The sequence below is a fragment of the Epinephelus fuscoguttatus genome, linkage group LG24, assembly GCF_011397635.1.
Source record: "Epinephelus fuscoguttatus linkage group LG24, E.fuscoguttatus.final_Chr_v1".
Taxonomy (NCBI): domain Eukaryota; kingdom Metazoa; phylum Chordata; class Actinopteri; order Perciformes; family Serranidae; genus Epinephelus; species Epinephelus fuscoguttatus.
The window spans coordinates 16,743,786-16,766,023 of NC_064775.1; the positions used below are offsets into that span (position 1 = coordinate 16,743,786).

The window sequence follows — 22,238 nt, forward strand, 5'->3', positions numbered from 1 at the left end:
CATAAGTGTGTGAAAAGAAGGATGGCTGAATGAAAGAGGAAGAGGGGAAGAACGGAAGGAGGACGGTGGTGACAAAGACAAGGTTGGAAGAATTGGAAACCCCCCAGCTTATTCCCTTCCTCCTTTTCTTCTCCTCCTCAATCACTCCTAGATTCCAATAAAGCCGTATCTCATAAACAAGTGCTGTTTTTTAATAGAGCCTCGTTCAATACATGCCTGGCTGTACAGCACAGTGGAGTTCACTTTATTACTGGCTCTGACTGAGATGCTGCTCTCATAAGAATTTACCGCCGAATGCACAGTCCCACAAAGTGACAGGCTCGGCCATCTCTTTGACAAGGCTGAGGCTTTATGGCTCGGGCACACAAACCCGAGAGCGGACACAAATTGTTGCGGTATAAATACTCACGTCCATGAACTCCACGTTGGCTTTCGGACCGGTGGTCTCATTGAGGATTTTAATAGCCACAGGGATCTTCACTGTCTCACCTTCTGGGACCCAGATGCCCTGAAATATACAAGTAATCACCATAAATGCAGTCTCAATGAACACCTATAGAAAAGGCCCTGATGATTTTGATGGCTACTTCCTGTGTTTAATGGCTTAAAAGTAAAAAAAAAATATAACCTTTCTACTCACTGTATTTTGCCCAAATAGACCCACCTGGCTATAACACAACTATGAATTGATCTAACTCTATGAATGCAGATTAAGTGTAGTAAAGAATGGTTATAAAATCTAACAGGCTCATCAATACTGTAATTGCAAGGAATTTAAAGCTGGTGGTAGTAAAACACTGTATTTATTCAACGAGTTTGTCGAGTTTCGGGGTGGTATGAATAATTTTTGCCAAGGGTAGTGAAGTTGGCAAGCAAACAGCAGTTTCTGTTCCAGGTCCTTGAGCCGCCCTAGGCTCGTGTCTGTCAGGAAACACTGCTACAAAGGGAAATGTTTATGCTTATTGTCTAAGTTGTCAAGCAGGGTGGTTCCACTTGTGAGAGGGCACTGAAAGAAACTTTGTGCTTGAGTGTGTCTTCTTCGCCATCTAGCTGACTCACTGATGTTTGATTTATAATGCGGGGGCCCCACATTTGAATGAGGAATGTGTGTGTTATGTGCAGATACACACACTGACCTTGTAGACTGTTCCGAAAGCGCCAGAGCCCAGAATCTTGACCCTCTTCAGCTCTGTCTCTTTAAGGATCCGCAGCTGAGCCTGGTTGGGGGCTGTTCCGCTGGGGGTCAGGGGCTCCACCAGCTGACAAAACACACATTTAAACTATTTATTCCACCTGTTTTAAAGCCAAAAGTCATAAAAAAACATTCCTCTTGGATGCTGCTTATGTTGTAAAACCTGAGGCATGCCTTTCTTTTGCTTCAAGTGGAAATATCTGTAACCTCTTCCTGGGGGTGTCAACAGTTAACCGTTCATTGGGTTACCATCAAGAACATTTTTGACTTGTTAAACCTGTCAATCTTTAAAGGGATAGTGCACCCAAAAATGAAAATTCAGCCATTATCTACTCACCCATATGCCGACGGAGGCCCTGGTGAAGTTTTAGAGTCCTCACATCCCTTGCGGAGATTGGCGGGGAGAGCGGCTAGCACACCTAATGGCAGACGGCGCCCCAGACTAACGTCCAAGAACACAAAATTGAATTCACAGAGTATCTCCATACTGCTCATCCATAGTGGTCCAAGTGTGCTGCAGCCGCAACATAAAAAGTTGTTTCAAAAAACGTCATATGAACTCTGTTTTTAGCCTCACTGTAACCTGTAGCTCTGACTGTTTTTCTGTGCTCCGCGCTCACGTGTGTGCGCCTGCACAAGACCAGCGAAAGCATGAGCTTTGCTCACCCATGTTTACATCACGTGACACGTGCACCGCAGGGAGAGACAACAGTAACCACAGAGCTAAAAGATAATTTGCACTACAGTCTTTTAGCAAAGGACTGCCCAACATGTCTGAAGAGCTTGAAATTGAGGAGGAACAGCATTTCTTTGTTGAGCTGTATTTGTTTGAGCCCGAGTATACGGACTGAACTCAGGCTACTGGACGAAGCAGGCGCCGCAGCTCATGAGCCTCAGTCAGCCGCAGAATACCGGAGTCGAGCACTGGAAACCTGGTGGTGTAGTTGTTTCAAATGCAAAGCAATGCCAACGGATGAGGAAAGTCTTTGCTGCTCAGACTGGGAATTGGCGATGCCTGCACTTGAGAATCTGGACATCAGTACTGACGAGACTGCTGCTCTTCAGAGATCACCAATCATCCTGAGTGCGCGCACACGTGAACGCGGAGCACAGAGAAACAGTCAGAGCTACAGGCTACAGTGAGGCTAAAAACAGAGTTCATATGACGTTTTTCGAAACAACTTTTTATGTCGCGGCTGCAGCACACTTGGATCACTATGGATGAGCAGTATGTAGGTACTCTGTGGATTCAATTTTGTGTTCTTGGACGTTAGTCTGGGGCGTCGTCTACCATTAGGTATGCTAGCCGCTCCACCCGCCAATCTCCGCAAGGGATGTGAGGACTCTAAAACTTCACCAGGGCCTCCATTGGCATATGGGTGAGTAGATAATGGCTGAATTTTCATTTTTGGGTGCACTATCCCTTTAAGTAATTTTAATACTTTTTAGTTTACTGCACTGTGCACCACCTGGGTTGCAAATCTGCTTTTCCTAAGGTAGGCATTACCCGCCCTACTCCCCCTCTGATTAGCTAAGTTTAAGCAAGAGGAATGAGATTAGTCAGGGTCGGGTGTGGGGGGGTGGGGTGTCAGGATAAGCCAATTAGAAGCAGAGTAGGGTGGGTCATTCCTTCGCAAATTTGCAGCTGGGACTGCTAATAACGTTGTCTCGACCTAACAGCGTTGCTGTGGAAACATTGTACCAACCCACTGGTCTCCCTGAAGGTCATCCTGGTAAGTAAGCAGCTCAATTTGCTTTGTTAACTAGCTTTGTTAGCACTGTTAGCTGTGTCAGCAAAGCTAGACATTGTTCACTTAAGGTATTGTGTGGCTCAAAATGAACATGCTTTACTCAGCGGTGCACAATTTAGCATTTCCTTGGATAGCGAAGGCATGACCCGCCCTACTTTGCTTTACTCTGTATCTGATTGGCTTACCCAACCAATCTCACTCCTCTTGCCTGAAGTCAATAATGGGCTACATTTCCATGTGTTAACACGGATAGCTGACTGTCAGCAAAACCAACAAAAAATAAAATAAAAGGTAAGACATTTTCACCACAAAACATAAAAATTCCACCTCCTCTTAACGAATAGTGCTTGGAAATGAAGCGCTAGAGCTATGGAGAACCAGATTAAAGGAAAAGGCCTCTTGTATTTCACGTCATTTTTTTGTTTCCTCTTTAAAATAAAGCCAATGTTGGCATTATTTGCATGTTGCCATGCACCTTTAATGTTGGTTTGTGGCCTGCCAGAAAAACCAAAGACGAAGGAGAAAGCAAAATTAATCAAAACTGACATCCCTACCTCTTCCCCTTGGCACTCTGAATGATAAAACATTTCTTAAGAGTGTGCAGCAGGGTGAGGCCACTCCTTTTAAAATAATAAGTAAAAAGCGAGAGGGAGAAGCGCAAGGTGAACATCAAGGTTTATTTGTAGCAAATAAATCAGCAGCCAAAAACAGTGACTGCCCTGTCCTGATAGTCATGATTTTGGAACACACACACTCATTTATGAAACACAAATAATTCAGGGGTGTGAACGTGAAGTTCTGTCAGAACTGGCAGTTACCAGTGTGGACTGCAGCGTGCCCACCGCTAAACAAATCACAGTCTGGTGTCAGCTGCTATCACAGCCGACAAAGAGTAGCAGCTCACCAGCTGTGCACATACAAAACAATTCCAATTCAAGGTTATGACAAGCCTCCTCCGCGCCGCCTGGCTGCCAGTAACAGCTGACACTGAACAGCATCCCAGCAGCTGGCCGGCCACCCGCCTCACCACTAGCCGCTCGACAAAGCCTCGGCTACTAAATATAAAAAAGCTGGAGCTGGCACCTGTAACTGAACAGTGAAAAGATCTGAGCCAGAGGGAAGGAGAGGCCACACACACACACACAAATGTACACACACAAATGTGGCTCAGCACACATACAGATACATGCATGTACAGTACACAGATTCACAAATATTGACAACACATGCAAATTCATATCAGCATCAAACACACACTCACAAAGCACACATCAGAACACATAACACACATACACATGCACAAAAAATCAATGCCTCTGATCAATACATGTCTTAATGAGCCTATCAGCCTATCGGGTCCCTCCTTCGCTGCGGTTTATCAGTGGCATAATCACCCAGCTTAACCACGGCCATCAAACAATATAATGAGACCATATATCAGTCGGTCAGCCATACAAGCGCTTACTTAATGTGAAATAAAACCATCAGCACAATAGGACCAGTGATCGCACTGCCGGGCCGGTCGGAGTGGCTGACATTGCCTGCAGCTCGGCAATGACACGTCGTTTAATGGCTGTTGTTATGGCCAGGCCTGAAGGCGCCACAGCGTAAGCCTGCTGAGATGTCACTGCAGGAAGTTGAGTTAGCAGTCGGGGCAGTGGGAAGGAGAAGAGGGATAAATGCTGAGAGGAAAAGAATGAGATGACAGGAGGACGCAGTGAGCGCATGACTCAGTGGCTGTGTGATAGTGAAAAGCTCCATCCTGGCCAGTCATTCAGTCCACTGTGTCCTAAAAACCTAGTTTATATTGAAGCAATTCCAAGATAGGGTGTAAAAAAAATCACCTGTTTGTAGTGAAACTGAAAAAATGACATTTGGGCAAACTCTATTTGCTACTGAAGACCATGTGTTAAGCTCAAAAGCTCCAGAACAGCTACTAAATGACTACTTTTACCCAGATTTGAATGATGGTAGCAAAACACCCAACAACTGGTTTAACATTTACCTTTAAATGGTACTAAACTGCTTGTTTGAAATCTCATGACTATTATGACAAGCAAAATTCAGATGAAGGACAGGAAGTGATAATCCATTTATTTCACAAATTGGACCTCGAGGAAAGTGACAGCATAAGGGGGTTGGATGAACCTGCAGGCAACAGTTATCGTTATTATGACCCATACAAAATGAAGAAAAGCAATTTTTCAACAACTTGATTAAACTGCCCAATCTGAATGAAATTGCCATCACAAATTACCTCCTATTAGACAATGAACGAGATGAAAGCACACAAGAGTCTTGTAGACTAGAACTGTTCTGTGTCCGTTGGCTCCACAACCTTAGAAACAAAAGGTGATTCCGAATCACATACTTTTTCTTTTTACTTTTAGTAGGTCTGGCAGCTGCCCTTAAAAAGAATGTTTTGTTGCATGCATTATGCACACAATCGGGACATTCTACTTTCTCATATCATTACGCCCTGAACTTTGACCCTCTTGGTTTTATATCTCTTACATTGGAAATACAACAAATGCCGCAAGTTATAACTGCACAGATTGTAGATTCTAACATATTACATCTGCAGTTCTCTGTCAATGTTATTTTTATAGTTATGTCCTTTTATTTGTTTGTAGTATTCATAATTACTTTGTTCACTTAATTAATATTCCTATTATTACTGTTCAACTGGTCATTAGTTTCTTGAACGCACTGTCAGCCGTCATTACAATTTCTGACAACAGTCAATCAGCTGTCAAGCCGTCATGCGTTTGTGGCTCAATCAATGTGATGTATCGTCCGCTGTGCACAGGATTGTGGGTCAAATTGTCAGAAAAGCAATGCTGGCCTGCATACTGCAAAATCGCACCAGATGTAATAAAAGATCCTGGCCTTTTTGGCATACTGCATTTGATATGCTGTTTTTCGCTAAATCTGGCATACTGTATAGTATGGTAATATGGATATTGGAATGCTCAGATAGCAGTGTTGAACGACTGTCATCTTGTTTTTGGCCAGGTGAGTAAATGTGCTTGAGAAATAGCCTACTGTTTTTTTTATATTTCAACTCTGTACATTGACGCACTGTTGGCTTCAGGCTACTAGCTAGCTAACGTTAGCTACTATTTTGTATGCGCTTAATCAATGCTTTCCAGAGCTTTGGTGGAATGTAGAAAAATTGGGCCATGATGGTTGCAATGATACGGCTAAATACTAAAGAGCTAAAGAGCTAAAGAACTTCTGGATCACCATGTTTTGAAAGATCCATTGGGGTGATGTACGTCTTCGTGCTTCTTAAAGATGGGGTAGGCAGGTTTTTGGGGGGCATCATTGGGCAAAATTTTCATAATAACCTTTCAGTGTATTGTAATTTAAGTGGTCTGAGAGAAAACAAGACTTCTGCACCTCCTCTACACTCTGTTTCCAAGCTTTAGAAAATCTAGCTTGGGTCAGGAGATTTTGGCCAATCACAGGTCTTTTCAGAGAGAGGGTATTCCTATTGGCTGTTCTACAAATGTACATCCCTACAGATGGTGAAAGCCTCATTCAATGGCAGAAAATCCTGAAGAAAAAGTCACTATTCCAGCATTGGCAACGACTGACTCTACTGCAAGGCAATCCAAAAAAGGATAGACAGACTTATCAAAACCGGGAGTCAAAAATAAACAAATATAAGACATGAATCAATATTGGTGAAGCCTTTTAGAGATGAAGAGAAAAATTGCTAATAGTTTAGCATTCTGCTAACGGGAGCCAAAGGCCAATGGCTGCAGCTATTTCAAGTTCATGTTAATGTAGCTAATGCTAGGTGGAGCCTTCATCACAGTATGTCATCTCAAGCTTTTGAAGCTGTTGTCCATCCTGGTCATTTTCATAAGAACTAAGTCTACAACCATCTTACGGCTACTCTCACGGAAAAGCTGTAACAAGCTGCTTTGGCCTGCTACGAGGGACCAGAGCCCAAAGTCACGACACTGACAACGAATAGGTATTCATGCTAGGTTAAAGGCTAACCCCAGCAGACCAGCTCTACTGACTGTTCCACAGAAAATGTCTGCACCCTTTACCTCAAACTCTACTTGTATTTATACTTTCCTATTATTGCACACCATGTTTGTGATTGCACTATGTGTTTGTATCTTGTTCTGTACCTGTTTTTGTCTCTTGTTGTTTGCACCTTATGTTCTTTCTTTTATTTTGCAGCGGGACCAGGGAAACACAGTTTCCTCCCTCTATGTACTGTACTGCACTGTATATAGATGGGAGACAATAAAGCCCCTCTGATGTTGTCTTAGTCCTCGCACAGGTTACTGAATGAAGCGTGTGTACGTGCCTGTGCTTGTCTGGTGGGAGGGGCTTAGGACGGAGTGGGAGATGCAGGAGGAAGGCTGTGTTTTTCTTGTTGCCTTTTTATGAAAACCGCTGACCCCTGCTTTGAGGCAAGGTGACCCAGGGTGACCAGAGTGATCTATTAAGTGATAGATGTGTCATGTTAGGCCTTTAAATGAAGCTATTGCATAGAACTTGTTACATCAAGTAATAAATTACACCGAAGCACTGTCTGCAGACTCTATTTACAACAACAAGAGGATCAAACTTTGGTCATATCCATCATATCAGCCTGGTATTTGGCCATTATTTGCATCAGTTTGTTGGTGCATGAATAACAAGAACACAAGTGATGCCGTAGGTGGAGAGAAATGAAGAGATTCAGAAAGAGAGAGTGGAGAGGAGATGCGGGGAGGAGGTGACGGAGCAGTGGTATGAGCAGATGGTGACAAGCTGTAGCTGTTATTGTTTCATTAGGACAGAGCCGGACTGGACTGATGAGGAGCAGAGAGGAGAGGTCTATTAAATAAGATGCACACCCATGGCCTGAAAAACTCTCTGGAGCTCGTTCTCACTCGCACACACTCACCACGCCACTTTATTTACCAGCTAATAATGCACCTTGCTTTTGCCAAATGAGCCTCGCCAGTGGCTCGGCGCAGAGGATTCGAAGGCTTCATTGGACAAATAAGCAGTATGTTCAAGCCTCGAGCAGGAATACATTCCCAGAATTATTCTGTAGTGAGTAAGTAAACAATGTCCTCAAACATAAAGTTGCACTGCGATCCCTCGGGTATCGGCTTTAATGTTAACATTACCCACATAAAATGCGACATTTGTTGTGTTGTGTAATCAAATCAGGTGAAACAAGATTGCCATGCCACAAACTTTTGCCTAAAGCAATCACATTGTGTGTAACTGGGGCTGGTATCTGTTCATTTTTCAATTAACTACTGTTCCTGTTTATTCGAAAGCACAGAACTTAGAAAGGTACCAAAAAGGAATCATTCAGGGAAATAACAGTGGGTGTAATGATAAAAATTTTGCTGTCTGTAGTCACAATGGCCTAATAGTGGGTAAACATGCTCTTGAGATTTGGTTAAAGTAACAAAAGGCACAATACAGGACACGTGGGATAAATACATGAGAGTGGTTCCAGTGGTAATTAGGCTGAACCCACTGGCTTGAAGGTCAAAAAAACACTGTCTGATACAACATTATTTTGTTCTTGAATTTTGGGTATCTCGATGGCCTAGTAAAATATTCCTGCACTATACTTAGGAAACCACAATGACACAGAGTGAGCTCATTAAGACCATTTGTGCATGATAGCAGGAGAGCGTGCTTATCAGTATGCAAGGGCATTCATTCTTGGTATTAGCGAGCCCATCCCAGCAGCAATGAACTCACTCGTCCTCCACTATCTGCATTTAAAGAGCTTTCTTTTACTGTAGTTATTGAGCATGGATTTCTGTGGCGAGCTTCCACTGTAAGACCTGGAATTTAGGAGTTATGTGTTTGGAAATGGCAGTAACAAACATGCCCGTTAACTTGTAGATGTTTTCTTCTCGCTGAAGCTGTTATCGTGAAGTATAGCCATGGGGCTCATGACTGAAAAGAAAGATACAAGTGTTTAGATCACTGGCCCAGGAGAGCCCTAGCAAGTGGCATAAGGTAGTTACAACAGGGGCCCAATGAAGCACAAACACACCGAAAATAGCTACTGTTGATCGTCTTGTCTTGCCTCGTCTCGTCTCGTTTCGTCTCATTCCTTACTGCTCAAATCCTAACGCTCAGATATCGACACACCCTTTAGTGGTGGTACAAGATGCTATGGACGGTGGCATTTTTCGACTGCTACAGTACAAAGAGCAAGAAAGTATGCAAAGGGCAAGGGAGGTGGATGGGTCAAACAGACTTGGGACTTTCACTTGGGTTTGTGTCCTGTATGACACCAAAAGGCAATCAAGTTATTTCAATAACAATGTATTGTGGTAGTATGTGTAGCATACTACACCAGTGACACATGTCATATGATGTTTGTTCAAACATGCTTATTTTACGCCAAGCCATGATGTTTTCTTCTAAACCTGACCATGTGCGTTGCTTAAATCTAAGGAAGTAAACCTAAGAATGAAGTTTTTTTTACCTATGTTCTAAGTTTATGTTGAAAAGAGGTTAGCGTTGTCGCCTCACAGCAAGAAGGTTCCTGGTTCGAATCCAGGGTGGGGTCGCCCTTCTGTGGGGAGTCTGCATGTTCTCCCTGTGTCAGCGTGGGTTTTTCCAGGTACTCCAGCTTCCTCCCACAGTCCAAAGACATGCACGTCAAGTTAACTGGTGACTCCAAATTGTCCGTAGGTGTAAATGTGAGTGTGAATGGTTGTCTGTCTCTATGTGTCAGCCCTGTGATAGTCTGGCGACCTGTCCAGGGTGTACCTATATCTCGCCCTATGTCAGCTGGGACAGGCTCCAGCTCCCCCGTGACCACTAACAGGATAAGCAGTTACAGAATATGAATGAATGGAAAAAACATGTAACGATAATAAATTGACAGGCCGTCCCTGAGTGTCCAAAACAGATGCTGGAGGGGTACCTAGAGCGTCCTAGTTTGATATGTAGGGCTACTGAACAAGTGGTTGGGAGTGAGCATGTGTAGCAGTAGCAGATGTCCCAGTTACCTCTATAGCTTTGTGTTGCGTTCATGTCATATCGGAATAATCTATAAAATGAGTTCCTGATCATATTTCATGGCTCACTCCCTTTGCTCTTCATTATCAATACGTTGTTTAAACGATCTGAGCAATTATCAGTGGAGCACATGAATGCACCATCAACCTTGGCTGGCTGAGGTCTCGACTCAAGATTGACTTCATTGGTCCTCACTTCATTCAGTACTGCCAACAAAATGAGCAACAGGAAAAGGAATGACCACGCCACTTTAGGAGTAGCACGCAGCTTAAGCCGTACCTTACAATAACAGCGAGGGGGTTAGCAGGAAAAGTTGATGCTTCACGAACACTTGGACATTTGACAGGCTGGTCCGGTACATACTGTGCACTAAAAAGAGTTGTTTGTTCATTTTTCGCCCATCACTGTTTCCCGTTTTCCCATCCTCCACCCCAACACTTTGTTGGAAGGAGCCCGCTTTCTCTCTGGGTCCCCCCACCATACAGGCCCCAGTGCATCATCACTGGTTTAGACAATTAGACAGGCTGCAAACAAGCCTGTAATAACAGGGAAAATGTGTGCATGGAAAACCAAAAGCAGGTCAAAGCTGAACCCAGTAAACTGGAATGGATTTGTAAGAGGAATAATTTCTCAGTTTCTTCTACCAAATACCTTCGGATCAGCCTGATTTTCTGACTCCTGCTGTTTCTTGCATCATCTGACTCCTTTTCTCAGATGTTGCTGAGCATAAACAACAGAAACAACCTCAAAACCAGCTGAAACAAGATCCTACTTGTTTTAATAAATATATATATCCATACAGTTCCAGTAGGAGTAGACATCCTGGTGTATTTAAAACTGGGAGACCACATATAAAAATAAGTGATGCCCCTAAGTTCCATAAAAACAGCCCATGTTTTGTATCTGCTTTATGTTTTGGCTAAGCCTGTGTACCAAACAGAAAAGCTTTGCTCTTCACACCTCTGTGATATTCAACATGACGCATTTGGCGTCTTCTGAATCACTGGGATCTGGACTTAAATTTTACATGAGGCTCAGTATATGTGAACAATGCTTGGCTGCACTACATGCATTTGTAATGACATCCCGTGCCTCCGTTCAGCCAGCCTGCCCTGGAGTGAACGACGGGAGCTGTCCAACTCCCCCGAACGCTGAAATCCTTCTTGTAAGAGAGCAGAGGAGAGTGTGTAAGCAGCGTGAGAGCTGTCCGTAGCCTGTGGTGCTGAAACACTCACATGGCCTATGGCTGTACAAAGCAGCTGGAAGAGGACCTTGGGGGAGGAGAAGGGAAAGGGAGGGCAATTCCAAGTGCATTAGTCCTGCTTCATTGGACTGAGGTCAGAGTTCAAGGCCCGGGGTCACGCCGCAACAGTGAGGGGACTTTGCTGTTTGTGCTGTCTCTCCCTACGAGCAAAGCAATTTGTTTTCAGGGGCTTCCTTAAGAGGCGCCGCAGTGCGAGACTGGCTTTCTTTCAAGGTGAGAGAGAGGGAGAAGGGAAAACAAAAACAGAGCTAAAAAGATAGAAGAATAAAGTGTTTGTTCACAGGGGAGACAGACAGATAAATGGAGATACAGAGATCAAAATGAGGAACAAAAAGGAAAACTAGAAGGTGAGGATGCACGAAAAGACAGAGACAGAGAATATTAAAACAAAGACAACAATAAAGAAATGAAATAGCTGTGTGTTTTGCGAGTCAACACCGTGCAACAGCCTTCACACGTGTCCTTGATATGGAAATGTCGGCTGAGTGCTCAGATCGCGTCTTGACAGCGCATACTGGAGGCATCTTTTTCCTGTCTGACACAAGAGGTGAGCTCTCTGTTTAAAAAAGCCGTGGCAGATAGGGAGAGAGAAAGAGAGAGGGGGGAGTCCCTGAGCCTTCGCTGTCCCCAAATCCCTCACCCAGACAAGCTTGATCTCCATTCACAGACTCAGCTCTATTATTCGTTTGAATAGAGAATCCACATTCACCAGCCAGTCCAAAGCCTATCGCGCGGTTTCATCAGCCAGAAAGAGCCTGTGGAAAGTGTGATAGAGGGTGCAAGGAGCGCCGGTTTTTTAGTATGCTGGGTAGGTGAGAGCGGAGAGCAGCATTCAGATGGAAAGTAAACAGGGAAAAAGGAGTATCTGTGTATACGCACAGAGTATGCACGCACTGTGGAGGCAGAATTTAAATTCCAGAGATGTAAAGAATCTCTTATAAAACCAGTGCTGGCAACAAACTCATGTACCTTATGCTGACTTGAGACACATGACCACTGCGTACAGACAGGGCTGGATATGGATAACGTCTCGGATTTTGGATATCGTAGCATCAAAAGTGTTTTCCTGATGTAATTTTCTGAACTTGCCAGACACAAAATGTTGTTCATTTTATATGAATCATATCAATGTTTCTAAAATGATGTAATATGTGGAGAGGATGGTGGATGGCATGACACCTAGGCAAGACACCCACCAAGCTGCAAACCACTCAGTGTTTTCAGCAGCACATTGTGGTGTTTCCCAGTGCTGTTTGTCACATTCAACTTGGATGTTTTACACAGACACTGAGTGTTTTAAGCGGCACATCTTGGCATTTCTCAGTGGCGTTTGTGGCATTGAACCTTGGTGCTTTTTTCCAAACCTGGCCGTTTTTAACAACACACTGTGGCATTTTAGTTTTTAGTGGCACATCTTGGCATTTCCTGGCAGAGTTTGTGGTATAGAACCTGAGTGTGTTTCTACCAAATGTGATTGTTTTTAGCAGCACATATTGGCAATTCTAAGCAATGTTTGTGGCATCAGAACTGGGTGTATTTTTAGTGGCACATCTTGGCATTTCCAAGCAGTGTTTGTGGCATTGAACCTTGGTGCTTTTTTCCAAACCCGAGTGTTTTTAACAACACATTGTGGTATTTCCAAGTGGTATTTGTGGCACCAGAGGTGGGTGATTTTTCTTAACAAACCTGAGTATTTTCAGCAGCACATCTTGGCGTTTCCCAGCAGCGTTTGTGGCATCAAACCAATGTGTATGTTTACCAAATCTGAGTGGTTTTAGTCGCGCATAATGGCATTCCTAAACAGGGTTGGTGGCATCCGAACTGGGTGTGTTTTAATCAAATCTGAATATTATTAGCAGCACATCTTGGCATGTACCAATGGCGTTTGTGGCACCAAACCTGGATGTTTTTTTGTTGTTGTTTTTTTCAACTAAACCTAAGTGTTTATAATGGCAAATAGTTGCCTTTCTAAGCAATGTTTGTGGCATCAGAATTGGGTGCATTTTTAGCGGCACATCTTGGTGATTTCCCAGCAGCATTTGAGGCACCAAACCTGGGAGTTTTATACTGAACTTGGGTGTATTTAGTGGCACATTACATGTTTCCCAGTGCCATTTGAGCCACTGAACCTGAGGTTTTTTCCCGAACTGTCCCTTCTTTTCCAGCAGCTTTTGTATCACCAAACATGGGTGTCTTTTGCCAAAACTTCTGTTTCATACTAACCACACACAAGTTCTTTGTGCCTAAACCTAACCACGCATTAACCACAGCATTATTGGGAAATGTAACGTTTGAACATATCTACAAAATAATGTACAAATGTAAAGTATCTGTGGTTTGCAAAATTGTACAGTATGAACATTTTTTCTGGCAAATAAATATTGTGTGAAGGCACCAATAAGCAACCTTAGAATATCATCACAATATTGTATCGAGGTACTTGGTCAAAAATACCATGATATTTGATTTACTCCGTAGTGCCAAGCCCTACTTATGAGATAATTTAAATTTTCACAGTGGACTTATACAATGGCATTTTAGACTGAAATCCCTCCATTTTGTCAGCTCAAATGATGGCCACAGATTACACATTCACATCCCTGCTGGTACAAATCACAGCTGTCAGGTAACGACACTTGGATCCACAGCCTTGTCCCCCCCCCGTTCAGCTTATGCTCCCGCACAGAATGACCTACAAAGACTGGGCAGGTTCAGTGTCATGCTCAGGACACTTAAACACGGCTGTTAATGTGCGTGTCGAGGGGACTGAACCCATGGCCTACTCTTAATGAGTGGTCCATCTGTAACCTGTAGGCCAACCTGTCACAGGCGTTAAGGATTTTATTGTGTCTAATTACTTTTACACCCTATTAGGTCTCCTCGGAGGATGGGGAAATTGACTCGACTGGCGATATTTCATGTTTTCCTGGCGGAGTATTGAAGGGGCAAAAAAAATCAGTCACAGGACAACTTTATACAGGGAGATGCAAAAGGGGTCAAGAAGATCCCCCTCCAGCCTGACCCTCCCCTGCCTCTGCTTCTCTGTGACAGTACATTAGCGAATCTGCTTGGACTGAAGACTTCCCTTCCAGTCAAGAGGCTGTCGGAACAGGGACCGCCTGATTAAGATGGATGTGTGTGGCCGGGATGAGGCAGAAACTGCCCATGGCCGTCCTCCTCCAATTCCCGTCTCGAGCCTGACAGCTGTCTATAACGCTGCTGCCTCTACCTGTAAATTATACTAATGCAGACTGACAAGCAGCCTGCCCCACTCCTATAGGCAAGGCCACTCAGCGGACCTGCAGTGATGACATAACTGCTGGGCCACATACTTGAAACAGTGAGGGAAGAGTGTGTCGTAGCAGCACAAAGGTGATCAACCAGAGCATGAACGCACACATAAACCCTGCACTCACCTATACCTCCATCTTTGACTTTCTCTTTTGAATATATAAAGTCTGGTCCACTGTCTAATGCTTCCCAGAAATGAAAACACTTCAAGGCCAGATCGATGGGTGATGGCCGCCGTGCATAATTTTAAAACCCTCCGCGCAATGCGTGGTTTGGCTAAGCACCATCGCCAAGGTTTAATGTTTCAAGGTTTGCTTATGAGTTTGGTTGGCATCCATGTGGAAAAGTACACTGCAACTTTGAGGTAAAGGATAACAAACTCAAAGAAAGTGGGAAGCTCTGAGTGCTACTGTGTGACTTTGGTGAATCCGAACTACCTTTAAAAACACCAAAGTCACACAGTAATGCTGGGTCCCTTCCGACAGTCACTATGTCAGATTAGGTAATTGTGGAGTCATAAAATTGTGCCGTGATGTGGCCAATAGACTTGACATCATTGCTGGTTGTCTTTAACGACGTGCGTGATGTCATCGGATTATTCTTGTCCTATTACTATCATTTCAGTTACTATGACTGTTCATGTCCCAGCCGAAATTTTACTGTAGTAACCCACAAAGTGCTACCAGCTGGTAGGAGCTACATTTGAAGCACCACATGGCAACTATGCAAGACACTGAATCCTCCACAAGAAGTTCCTGCAAATGTTTCATAATAAAAACCTGTTTAGAAAATAAAGGGATTCCCTCAACCCTCAAGTTATAAGGGGCTTTTGATTTGAAACAGATACAGGAAGTGTTGAGTTTGAAATGACCGCATGATGCATTAACTTCATCAAGGCAAACGGGAGCATATAAAAAGTAAATATATAAAAATACAGAGGGAATAATACATAATGGCCCATTTATAATGTAGTCAAATGAAGCTGATAGCCTCTGCGGTTGTGGTGAGTAAAAGCCCCGCCACTATTTTTTCATTTTCTTACTTAATATCCTCAATTATGAAGACATAACATTCTTTGCTAGCTTGATGCTAATGGCAGTACTCACGGGTTGGTAAAGTGCCTCTGCTGTTACATGCCATCGTTTTTCCTATTTCACTCTGTGTGGTAATGTCCCTAAAGGAAATATCTAAAAGCCTGGCTGATATCGTGAAGTGTGAATGAGGCATAACACAAACTATGATTGAGGCAGTGGTAGATCAGCAGCTCCTGTGTTCAGTGATGGCAAATCATTATTTTTTCAATGGAGTCTGGCTTTAAAGAGAGCATAGATAACTTTCACTTTTAGCCCAGTCCTCCATCGGAAAGGGCTGTCTGTGTGGGAAGTACTGAAGTGGATAAATGAGACTTGGATTATACTGCACGAGTTGTGTGAGAGTTTGTAAATTGATGTTTTGATATAGTTTTGCTGTTGTTAAATGTGGACTCCAATAACTTCAATTCATCAAGAATTTTCTGTTTTTTAGATTCTTCCTTAACTGTGGAGGCATGCGAGAAAAAACAAAGTTTCCTTAATGAATTCAACTTAACATGGGGTGCATAACTGATCTAAAAATTTGTGTCAATTTGTCAATTGTGAAGTAAAGTATTCCTTTAAAGTAGCAGAAAACCACAAACGTCCCAGCTAAATGTCAAATTGAACTTGTTTGTTTCGTTTATTTACGCAAACTCTAAAACAAAACTTTGCCTTGTTCATTTTCTGTCACATTAATAATAAGGTTGGCATCTTTGAGGAAGCTTTTCCCAATTTCCTCTCGGGGATCAATAAAATTCATTATACCACAGTAATCTGTCCAAAGCAATTACCAACCCCAAAGCTATGACTAATTTATTTTGTAGTTGCAAATGTAATAATTAATTATCCAATCTGCAATGCTGTATCCTTTGACAAAAATGAACTCAAAAGAAAGAAGACAATTTTCAGTTGCTTTAAAAAAGAAAACTAAATCACTCATGGAGTTGTTATGACTTCCATCCTCTCACCTCTGTCTCCAAGAAGCGCCTCAAGGCCCTCTTCTTCTTTATGCTTTTGCGTCGAACAGAAACGGCCACACTGAGTGCCAGTATGACGATGATAAATAGGCCGCCGATAATGCCAGCTGCTATTAGTGGTGTCCTGTAGAGACGGAGGAAGGGAAGCAACATTAACATTGCTGAAACATTAAGAAACTAAAAGGCACTTTGAAAGAAAGTGCAAATTCAGCCAATGCTGATGAATTCTCCAACCTGCTGTTATACGGGGAAAAAAAAGAAATCCTACCACTTCAGAGTCAACCCTCTACTTTTAGCATGTTCCCTTTGATTGGCTGCAGCTAAGAAATATGCTGCTGCTCAAAATGACCCAAACTCTCATCAACTTTTCCACCAACAACCATCCAAGAAGCCTTAACATGACTGTTGGGAGAGTTTAAACAACTTTCCACAAATTCTACCTCCACTCCTCAACTCCTTTCTGCTCTCCTCATTTTGCACCCCTCCCTATCATTCCTCTCTCATTTTGTACAAGAGCACACAGCTATTTCCAGGTGAGATGCTTCCATTTTCACAGGTCAGAAGAAAAAGCCTTTGAGGGTATGTGCTCCTATTACTTGGGTTGGTAGAGAAGCTACAGCTTGCGCTACACTGGACTGGATTCCTTCATATTTCAGCCAGTCATCTCAAACTTGGTTGGAACACTAACAAATCATGCAATTTAACTTTACTTGAGTTTAAAACTTTTTTTTTTAGTCTGATTTATAACAGAGACAATAAAGTAAGAAACTAGAGTGAAAGACAGAAAGGCAGTTACTAGTATTTCTGCATTTGTCCTTACCTCCACACCTTAAAAGGGACAGTTCTTACCTGTAGAGCTGTTTATCAGTCTAGATTGTTTTGGTGTAGAGATGTCTGCCTTCTCTCCAGTTTAATGGAACTAGATGACACTTGGCTTGACATGCTTGAGGTGCCAAAAAAGTACATTGGAAAAACTCAACAGCAATGTCTCTTTCCAGAAATCATGAACTCGTTACTCAAGATAATCAACAGACCTTGTCGTGAGCAGTTTCATGTAGGAACTATTTTCTTTCTACCAAACTTTACCCGTCAACTGTTTTACTGCACAGAAGGAAACGTGCATCTACTCATAAATGAGAGACTCGTGCTTGTGACATTGATGATGTCCTCCTCAGCTGACGTGAGCTAACATTAGCTAGCTAAGTGGTGCTAGGTGAGCTAGAAGTATAGGTGCAGCTTCCTTCTGCACAGTGATAGGGTTGGCAGGTGCCCAGCTGGCCACCAACTTTGTTAGATGTTAAAATTTGGTTAAATTTATTCAGGTGATGAAAATTCAGTGAAGCTCAGCGCAAGTTCAATCAGCAAGACTTTCTATTTGCTCATCCACTCACTCCCACTGCTTCCTCTAATCAGCTGACGATGGGTGTTTACTCTTCTAGTTATCCAATCAAACCTTGCCACGATCTCTATCAATCCTTTCCTACCATTCTATCTGACTGTTTTACCCATGCCATCCAGAAGTCTTCTGTCCGCCATCTGCCACCTACAGCTTCATCATTCAACTGTTTCACGACACAGAAAGAAGTGTCCATCTATTGCTAGCTCATTTAGCACCACTGAGCAACCTAACATTACAGCTTAGATGAGGAAGATGCCATTAATGTTAACATCACACGCTGTCACAAGCACAAGCCTCTCATCTCATCATGAGTAGATGCACGTTTCCTTCTGTGCAGTGATATGGCTGGCGGGTGTAGTGTGCCAGAAAGAAAGTAGAAAGAAAATAGTTCCTACATGAAACTGCTCACAACAAGGTCTGTGGATTATCCTGAGTAACTGGGTCATGATTTCTGGAAAGAGACATTGCTGTTGAGTTTTTGGCGCTTTGAGCACCACAAGCAAATTGCCATCAAGCTCCATTATATTGGAGAGAAGGCAGACATCTCTATGGCTGATATCTCCAACACTCTGCAACTCACACCAAAACAATCTAGACTGATAAATAACACTACAGGTAAGAGGAAAAATATGTATTTTTGATTTTAGGGTGAACTGTCCCTTTGAGTTATATTTGGTACCATAAGGGAACCGTAAAAAGCATATAACGAACTTAATTTAGAAAATCCTTCATTTTACAAAGCATTGCATTTGACTTTGGAATTTTTCTGCTTTGATGTAATTTATATGTGCTTCCCAGCATAATTCATCACCTACTATCACTCCACATAAATGAAAAATTAAAAGTGCCAACCCTTCACAAATTGCCTCTGAATCTTCTGGAGGGAAACCTGCTTAAGTCAAGCCTAAAGGTTGGAAGTTAAAAGCTCTCTCTCGTCACTAATGATGGCACTAATGCTTTTGCCATTTACATACCTCTTTGCACTTATGTGTACTCTTATGCCACCACTCACTTCTGCCCTTCTGCTACTCTCTCTTCCTTTATCCTTCCCATCTGTATTCCATTGTCACCTTCTCATCAGAATCCTCACTGCCCTCTCTTTCTCTTTATTTTTTTTCCCCAAAACACAACCACATAGCATAAAATAACACCCGCTCCCACTTGACACTTGAAGTCCAAAACTCTATTAGTTGTAAAGGCCATTAGCAGCTAATGGAAGACTCATGTACCATGGAGCTATGGTGGAGCAAGGTGCCGCAGTTTTTGCCATATCGATTGTGACAAACCCAAAGAAGGGGGAGCTTGAAATTTACAAAGAGGCTGCGGGTCTCGACATAATGAGATATACAGCCATGTGGTGAATAGTAATGCAGCAGTTTGGAATGGATTAAATAGAAAGGGGGAGGAGAGACAAGGAGAAAAAAAACAACAGTGGAAAGAACCATATAGAGAGGGGATTAAAAGACACGGAGGGGAAAAGAGGAAAGAAAAGAAGCAAAGGGAAGAGAAAGAGGCCAAATAACAGAGTGAGACAGCATGAGGTGAGAGACAAGGGAAAGGACTTCTCCAATTAGGAAGAAAGGGTTTACAGCAGAACAAGCGACATGGGGTCACCAGATGAGACGGGGGAATAAAGCCACTGTAAGAGCAAGAGAACAGCTCTGGGGATAGAGACTCAGCAGAGGCCTGCCAGAGGAAAATAAAAAGGTCTTGTTTCTGATTCCTCTCTTTAAAATGAGCTCAAGACCCCCTTTTTATGGGTTTGCTGGTTTGGTTGAATTCTAATGAGTCTGTCACTTTGCTCTTACTGTAAAGATCACACGTTTTATAGGTGTTTTTAATAGAGCTGCTGTTCTGTCTTCAGGCTATTTAGGTTGTGTGTAAAATACTTTTTTCTTAATTCTACTTGGCTGTTGTTGGTTTTCTTTCTTCTTCTTCTTCTTCTTCTTCTTTTTATATATAATTATATTAGTAGTATCAGCAGATAGTAGTAGAGGTAGAACAGTAATGTAACCTGAGCTGCTTTTTCTTTGGAGAGAGTCCAAGTCACATCACAAGACTTAAAGGGTAACTGCCATATTTTTCGACCTGAACCCAATTTTCCCATGTTTTTGTGTCTTGTATTTTTTGTTAATAAAAAAAAAAAAAAAAAGGTCCAGTATGAGTGACAGCTCTACAGCAGTAGCAGCAAAACAAGCTGCAATGTAACGTTAACGGGCAATTGTGCACCATTTCTGCTTGTTTTTACCACTGACAGGCTCATATTGTTAAGTATCTGAACAATATGGAAAGGATCCTTACAGAGACAGACCTTTTTGTTTAACCAGATACAGCCCTGAAATCGCCATTGCCAGAGCCCCCATTTAAAAAACAACGCAATTTTATAATTAACAAAATAAAACTCACACAACGGTCTTGGTTTTGGTTCTTCCACTTCTCCAATCATCACCAACTCTAGTTTGGTTAAAATAAACCCTGAGTCACCCAGTTAGATGTATAAATATGTTGGCTCTATACACATAAAAATGACTGTTTCGGCAGCTGTGAAACAGGCTGCAATGTAACCACTTGTGACATTTGTGCACCTTCAACTAAAAGTTCTGGTTTTTGTCACTGACAGGCTCAAATTGTTATTCTAAGTGTCTGACAACATTATGGAAAGGACCCTACAGAGACAGGCCTTTTTACTTAAGAGTAAGATCCTTGTTGTTTGACCAGAAACAGCCCTAAATCGCCATCACCACACCCACCAAACTCCATTTAAATAAACTGTAATTTCAACAACATAAAACACACTTAATTCAAAGTCGACAGAAGCAAAATAAAATGTACAAAAGCCGTCTTAGTTTGTATTTCCACTGTTCCAACAATCACCAACTCTTGTTTGGTTGAAATAAATCCTTAATTCACCCAGTTAGATGTGAAAATATGCTGGCTCTATACAGCTTAACTGTTACTTACTGTTTATTCAAATGGAGTCTGGTGGATTGGTGATGGCAATTTTGGGGCTGTTTCTGGTCAAACAGAACGGATCTTACTCTTTAACAAAAGGGTCTATCTCTGTAGGAATCCTTTCCATAATGCTGTCAGACACTGACAGTGATAATCTGAGCCTGTCAGCAAATTGATGGTGCACAAATGCCCCAGTTGGTTACACTGCAGCTTGTTTTGTGGCTGCCGGCTACAGCCTTGTTGCTCAATAGTGGACCAGTTTCAAAATGGTTGTTCCCTCTAGTCACTTAGACACAAAACATGTGGGGGAAATAGGGTCCAGTTTCAATTATCACAAACTTATCCTTTAAGATTTGGAGTCAGTTGCAACTCTTTTAGGCCTCTAAATGCTAAACATTGAAATCAAATGAACACTGACCATTTTTGCTCTCATTCATAATTAAAATGACACTCAGCTGACACACATTAAAAGCTAACAGTAGCACAAATTAGCCCATGGGATTCAGACGACAACAAAACATTCCTAAGCCATCCATCAATTATAAAATACACCACTGACTGCACTCTTGTTAATGACTACCATGAGAAAGTGTAATGAGTAGTGGCAGGATCTGATGGTGGTCTCCCAGATCCCACATTACAAATATATCCTGAGATCCCTTACCTGTCCATCATCCCAACACAATCTTGGAGTCTTGGCCCGACGCACCTGCAGGGCAGACAAACCAAGAGAGATCATCCATTAAATCAGGGACAGGTTATGAGTAGAGCCTCGTGTTGTCTTTCTTCCATGTCAATCAGCTGTCACTGGGCAGGGACCTGTGAAAAATTGAATCCACGAGCACGGCTGACCACTCGTCAACATGACAGGAAGAGGCGTTTGGGTGGGGAAGCACTGTTCTTGTTTTGTGTGATATTTAAATGGATGTTTTTTGGACTGAGACAACATTTCTGCACCTTCTGGGAACATTTTCTAAACAAATTACTGTTAAACCTTGAGGGAAATTAACAGAAAACACTCAAATTTCCTCTTCAATGTCTATTTAAAATAAACATCCTCCATAGAAGTGGTGAGAATATCTAGAAAAAGTGAAATAAGGCTGTTTGTTTCCCCTCTGAGTATAATATCACCTGTTTCACTTACCTCAAAGCTGAAACACAGAAATAAGATGGAGAAATATTGAGCTAGATGTTGAGGACTAGCTGTAGAAGCCATGTCAGGTGAGTGGAGGAGGCCTGGGGATGATTATATTCTGAGATGGCAGCCCTCTAGGGGCATTATCAGCCTAATACACATGGAAGCAAATAAGAGACAGTAGGTCTTT

General features: G+C 42.5%; 1 protein-coding gene across 3 annotated transcripts in view; it reads right to left on the reverse strand.

Moving 5' to 3' along the window:
- Nucleotides 1–22,238, reverse strand: part of LOC125884958 (receptor tyrosine-protein kinase erbB-4-like) — a 396,776-nt gene that overhangs the window by 59,205 nt on the left and 315,333 nt on the right. For all 3 annotated transcript variants that reach the window (XM_049570285.1, XM_049570286.1, XM_049570284.1), the window contains exons 16-19: nt 21,578–21,622; nt 16,554–16,686; nt 1,137–1,259; nt 410–508 (exon numbers count right to left, since the gene is read on the reverse strand). In XM_049570285.1, coding sequence (XP_049426242.1) covers nt 410–508; nt 1,137–1,259; nt 16,554–16,686; nt 21,578–21,622 — 400 coding nt within the window. The remainder of the gene's footprint in view (nt 1–409; nt 509–1,136; nt 1,260–16,553; nt 16,687–21,577; nt 21,623–22,238) is intronic.